Source organism: Labeo rohita, chromosome 25, assembly GCF_022985175.1.
Source record: "Labeo rohita strain BAU-BD-2019 chromosome 25, IGBB_LRoh.1.0, whole genome shotgun sequence".
NCBI classification, from domain to species: domain Eukaryota; kingdom Metazoa; phylum Chordata; class Actinopteri; order Cypriniformes; family Cyprinidae; genus Labeo; species Labeo rohita.
The window spans coordinates 17320167-17326175 of record NC_066893.1 but is presented as its reverse complement, the minus strand read 5'-3'; the positions used below and the strand labels follow the sequence as shown (position 1 = coordinate 17326175).

The 6009-nt window shown below is 40.4% G+C and overlaps 1 protein-coding gene across 2 annotated transcripts; it reads left to right on the top strand.

Moving 5' to 3' along the window:
* Positions 1–1258: 1258 nt before the first annotated feature.
* Positions 1259–4642, top strand: LOC127157141 (carbohydrate sulfotransferase 1). 2 transcript variants are annotated; one of them, XM_051100395.1, is made up of 2 exons: positions 1259–2162; positions 2918–4642. In XM_051100395.1, exon 2 carries the CDS (start codon positions 2977–2979, stop codon positions 4237–4239), a length of 1263 nt encoding a protein of 420 aa, XP_050956352.1. In that variant the 5' UTR covers positions 1259–2162; positions 2918–2976; the 3' UTR covers positions 4240–4642. The 2 variants fall into 2 exon arrangements, with proteins under 2 accessions (XP_050956352.1, XP_050956350.1); XM_051100393.1 differs by having other exon boundaries at positions 1260–2217.
* Positions 4643–6009: the final 1367 nt, after the last annotated feature.

Here is a 6009-nt window from a genome sequence, read left to right as displayed (position 1 = left end):
TTTTTCGCAAGATGCGAAATACAGACCAACAAGTACATATCACTGCAGTTTCCAACAGAAATGAACACTAGAGGTGGTAAAATGGGAGCACTTGCAATCATTTTTGTATAAAGTTATGACTACAGCTCCATATGTTTCGCTTTTCGGCCATAATGAGCTTGGTAGCTCAGCCAGCACGGAACTGGACTTAGGATGTGGAATCCTTGGATACGATTTACATAAAAAACATGAGTCACAGAGCTGAAAGATGAGAGATTGAAAAACAAGCTAAAATGGCTTGCTTGTAATTGCGTTTTTACGTCACATTCGCCTTTGTTCATACTATTGGGTAGGTTTAGGTGTGGTCCAGATGGTACGTTATTTTAAAATGTCACAGAACATTAGAATTATAGTGTCACTCAACAGACAAATCAAATCAGAACTGCGGTGACACATACAATGTCACATAAAATGTACCGTAAGTATATTCATCTGTTCCAGCTCCATGTAGACATTTTGAACATGTCATAACACGTACATGATGGTAAGTATTTCGCACCTTGTGAAAAAGTTTCCACAGGTACGTTTTTGTCATGAAGTTGCTTTTTTGAGAAGTATCAAAACAACAGACGGACAGCTGATGTCAGTCCAATAATGTCATCAAATCCCTTCTTATTTATATGCAAGACATATTGTACTTTCTCAAAGACATTAGTCAAAGATATTATGTTATTATACCCCAGTGTTTCCTGCGACAGACAAATGACTGTTATGCAGCAATTCTTTTAAATGAGTCAGCCAAAAAGATTCACAAAACGGTCTCAAAGTCACTTGTGACACAATAAAGTGGGACATATCCTTCACTACCTCTGTTACATCACAGCTTTATGTGTTGTTATACTGAATCAAGATTATATTAATCTGTGAAGCCCATATCCAAAAAAATAGTGTGACAAATAACACCCCACCTATAGACATCAATCATACAGTAGCTCTGTGTGAATAAACTGAAATTAGAGCCCTTATTTGCCTAACAATAGCTCTCAAATTTGATTTGTGTTCACATACACTCATATATAATGTGGTAGGATGCCAAGATGCATTGCACCAGATTTACCATTAACACAAAATTACATTTTAAAGCTTTGGCAGAGGAGCAAGAGTTTCGTATCCTAAATTTTGGTCTTACACAAAGCGTTCAGTGGCTTCAGAAAACTTACAATGCAGTCACATACTGTTTTTGCAACTTGACGGACAATAACAGTCAAAACATTCTGTTTTGTTTTCCACTGAATAAAGTAAAAGTCTGATACAACAATACACAGGTTTGCAGTATTACCCTGTGAAACGATGAAAGGCTTATTCAAACAACAAAAACACTAATAGTTAAAACCAACATATGATCATATCAAAAAACATAATTATGTGTATAAACTGTGATGTGAGGAAGTTACACACCCCCATAATATGAAAACCCCAATATTTCTACACATACTGTGCTATTACATAATTATTTTTTTAGCATTTCAGTCAGTCAGTCAGTCAGTACTGAAATCCACCAGCTGGCCATGTCTGTCCTCGAATATTCCTTAAAATATATCCTGCTCGCGTCAAAAATATAGCGACGGAAGACTGAGGAAAATACGCTGAAATTTCTAGATGCCACCAGTTCAGCTCATCCAAACTAACTCCATGTTCAAAGGCTTTAGCATCGAGCACAGACATGTTCTGAGGAAGGACGCGTATAGGGAACCAAATGTGCCTCCCCCCCGTGCTGTTTTTTTTCCTCCTCAGCCTTTGTCAACTGTGGTTTTGAGGGAAGGGGATGAATATTCGCATAGGGTTTCGTAGGGCTGTCTACGTTTTACTTAATCTGGGACCGACTGGCACACCTCTCTTCAGTCTTCTCCTCACGACGAACGAACGAAATATCCGTCCGGTGTTTAGTCACAGAGAGATGTCTGAGGATGCGCATCAATACCTTATTCATCCGTTGTCTCTCCACGGAGCCCGTCTTTGAATGTTTTACCCCGAGCGTGAATGGAGCTGCTTGAGGATATACGACCTTTTCATCGGTTTTTAGGGAATTATGAACCCCTCGACATCTGAGGACATGCATTAAAGCGATGAAACGTCTATGACGGGCGTTACGGGACGACTACGCAAAGCCATCGCGGCATATGGTGATTTTTTCTTTTGTTTAAATTTTCGTCATGTTCTCATACAGCTTTATATGAGGCAAGTATATTGAAGTATTTATTTCACGATATTTTGAGCCTACTGGATGTCTAAAATGTTCGTGCTGGAATAAGGGAGAAGTTGGTCATATAGTCGACAGTCAGATCGGATCTGCTATTTTTTTTATTTCCAACTGAATACCGAGTTGTGTTGCACTGCGGTAAATCAGAACTCGACGCGCGCGGTCGTCGACGGCTGCCTTTCAAACCGATCATAATAAGCATGCATATGGTATTGTGGGAGATTGCAATTAATGCATCTCTCTACAGGTGCCTGAACCGGTGCCAGTTTCTGAAAAGGACTGATTTTGTAACCTGTCTGCATTCTAGATGCTGGGTTTCCCTGAACCTTTGCTGATTTTCCCAAGGGAAAAACAAAATACCTCAGGCTTGTGTAAAAGCCTGTAGGAAGCAGTTTAGTTGTGGGAGTTTGGCTGCATTAAAACGTGAAGTAGTTTCTCAAAGTGTCATATTGCAATAAACGACCGATTAAGGCTGCATTGTGAATTATATGTATTTTGAAAGCACATTTGTGTTTTTTACACATTAAAGTTCTTTTTTAAAGTTTATAGATCAGTTTCCTTATTTTTTAGTTCTGGTTAGATGTTTAAATTTTAATAAAATGTTATGCATTTTTAAAATCTCTTCATGTCTTACTTTGTTTTTGAACTTACCGTGAGATCTTTTTCATTTTCCCACAGCTGCGTCTTTGTCGATAGGATCAAATCTGACTGCATCATCTAAATGAAGTTACCCAGCCATGCAATGTTCCTGGAAGGCTGTGATTCTGCTTGCATTGGTGTCCATAGCGATCCAATACACAGCAATCAGGACTTTCACAGCCAAGCCTTTTCATATGTGCCCTGTTCCTAACCCTTTGAACTGTGGCTTGGGACAGGATGTGGAGACCTTCGATCGGATGTGTGATGAGTACCCGTATTTTAATTACAACTCCTCCAGGAAGACTCACATCCTCATCTTGGCGACCACCCGTAGCGGCTCCTCTTTCGTTGGACAGCTATTCAACCAACACTCAGATGTGTTCTATCTCTTTGAACCGCTCTATCATGTCCAAACGACCTTAATCCCTCACCTTTCTCCCAGCAGATATGCTGTTGAGCGCAGAGTGATGCTGGGAGCCAGTCGTGACCTTCTTCGAAGCTTGTACAACTGCGACTTGTATTTCTTAGAGAGTTACATCAAGCCGCAGCCCGCAAACCATACCACGGATAAACTGTTTCGACGAGGAGCCAGCAAAGCCCTCTGCTGTATGCCGGTCTGTGATGCTTTCAGCCCCAGCGACGGCAATATCGAAGAGGGGGATTGTGTTCGAAAATGCGCCTCCCTTAACTTGACCCTCGCTACCGAATCGTGTCGAGAAAGACGGCACATGGCCATTAAAACAGTGCGTATTCCAGAGGTCAATGATCTCAAGGCGTTGATCGAGGACCCTCGGCTTAATCTGAAAGTTATCCAGTTGGTGAGGGACCCACGTGGGATATTATCTTCTAGGATTGAAACCTTTCGGGACACATACCGCCTATGGCGGATCTGGAGAGCCACAGGCCGCAAACCGTACAACTTGGATTTGACTCAGCTCACGACAGTGTGCGACGATTTTCTGAACTCGGTGTCCACAGGCTTCAGCCGACCGCCGTGGCTTCGTGGACGGTACATGCTGGTGAGATACGAGGACCTGGCCAGGAACCCACTTCAAAAAACCAAGGAGATTTACGAATTCCTTGGTCTTTCTTTGGAAAAAAACGTGGTGGACTGGATACACAACAACACGAGAGGCAATAACGACGTGTCAGCAAAGCATAAGTACGGCACGTTGAGAGATTCGGCAGCCAATGCAGAGAGCTGGAGGTTGAAATTGTCTCATGACATAGTTGATTACACACAAACTGTTTGTCAGCACATTTTAGACGAGCTCGGCTACAAAGCTGTCAACTCCCCTGAGGCGCTGAAAAACATGTCGCTCTCGCTCATTGAGGACAAAACCTTCATACCTTTTTTGTAACAAAGGTAATCATGTGCACGCACAACTATTTTTCTACATTTATATTCTTGCCTTAATGTGATTGACATTTGCACTATGAACTTTTTTTACTTCGGAGACTCCCTCGCAGTCACCCTATGATTTTCTGAACAGCACAAGAACCAAAACACTTAGCTGTAAAGAGATCTCGACTTCACCTTGATTGCAGCGATTGCATTGAGATAGTAATGTTCATTATTTATATATTAGAGCAGAGCACCACACTATTGACAAAGAAATTCTGTATGCTGGTCATTGCTTTGACAACAGTGAATGTGAATATTTTGTCAGTCAAAGAACCCAGACTATTCTCAAGAAATCTTTAATGTGGGACTGAAATGCTGTCATGTATAATAACAGCCGTGCAATAAAATTGTGAATGTCACAGTCAGACTATTTCTCAGGTTGTTTCTCAGTGTAAAGTCGTGTCTGCCATAGAGTTTTTGGGGTTTAAGCTTGTGTTCAGTTTGCTTTTAGAATGCATAATGCATTGGTGCTACTGTATCTGGGTAAAAAAGCTAATCTAAAGTAAACTCATGCACTTCATTCTGCTTGCTTAGGGTGGTTATGATTTACAAATAAGTTGTAAAATTCAATCAGTTGTTGCTGTTTCGTCACAATGATAGAAGGTTTTTTTTGTTCGATTTTGCGAAATGCCATGAGACTACTTCAGAGAAATACAATGCAATCCAGTTTTTAGAGTGGACAATTTGGTAGTTTAATGTAACTTAGAGATTTTCATATGAAATGCATGGAATTTTCATTCTTAGTGGCTGTCCTCATCATCACATCACTAATTTTCATTGATTCAGTGCATAGATTTGTATAGTGTCCATGAAACATTGTTTGGCTCAATGTATGTGAAAGAGACGTTGCTATTTTTGAAATCTTAATAAATGTAGAGAAGCATAAATAAGATGTAAACCACTGTTTTTATGTATAGATGATTTTCAACTTAAACAATTGTGTACTCTTGCTTGGTTTGTCACAATGGCCTTAATTTGTTTTAATCCTTCATGGATTTACATAATCTTGATAATCTGGATTCACATTTAGGTCTTTTAAATCTCAACTGCTTACCCTCATTCAGTTTTAATGGGGAATATTAATGGTTCAATCTTCAATTCTAGATTAGCGTCAGGGAGTATGAAGAGGGTGCGAGGATGAATTCTCTTTCATTCCACGAGACTGTCATCAGATATGCATTCTCCACAGTCATGTACCATAGACATTGCTGTCTTAATGTCATACAGGTTCCATCGTATAGCCCAAACTCGGTCCTGGAGGGCCAATGTCCTGCAGAGTTTAGCTCCAACCTGCCTAGAAGTTTCTACTATGCCTAGTAAGAGATATTAGCTGGTTCAGGTGTATCTAATTGGGGTTGGAGCTAAACTCTGCAGGACACCGGCTGCTCCAGGACCGAGTTTGGGCACACCTGGTATAGACTTTTACTTGTTTCTTTGACTTTTCAGGACATCCAGGAGAAATGGCCCCCCCTTGTGGTGTGAAAAAAATGCTAATCATGTCTACTTGGGTAGTCATACTACTTAAAATGGTATTTTTCTGTGTAAGACTGATAAAGACAGAGATTACAATAAACAGCACATTGTAGGACTATAGAGGATATAGAAGTACAATGATAACCGTGATAGTAGACAATATGGCGCATACAAACTTACATAATAACTCCACTTCTGAGTTCAAAGTACTAATCTTATGTCTTCAGGTGGAGCTACTTCAGGAACTAATGAT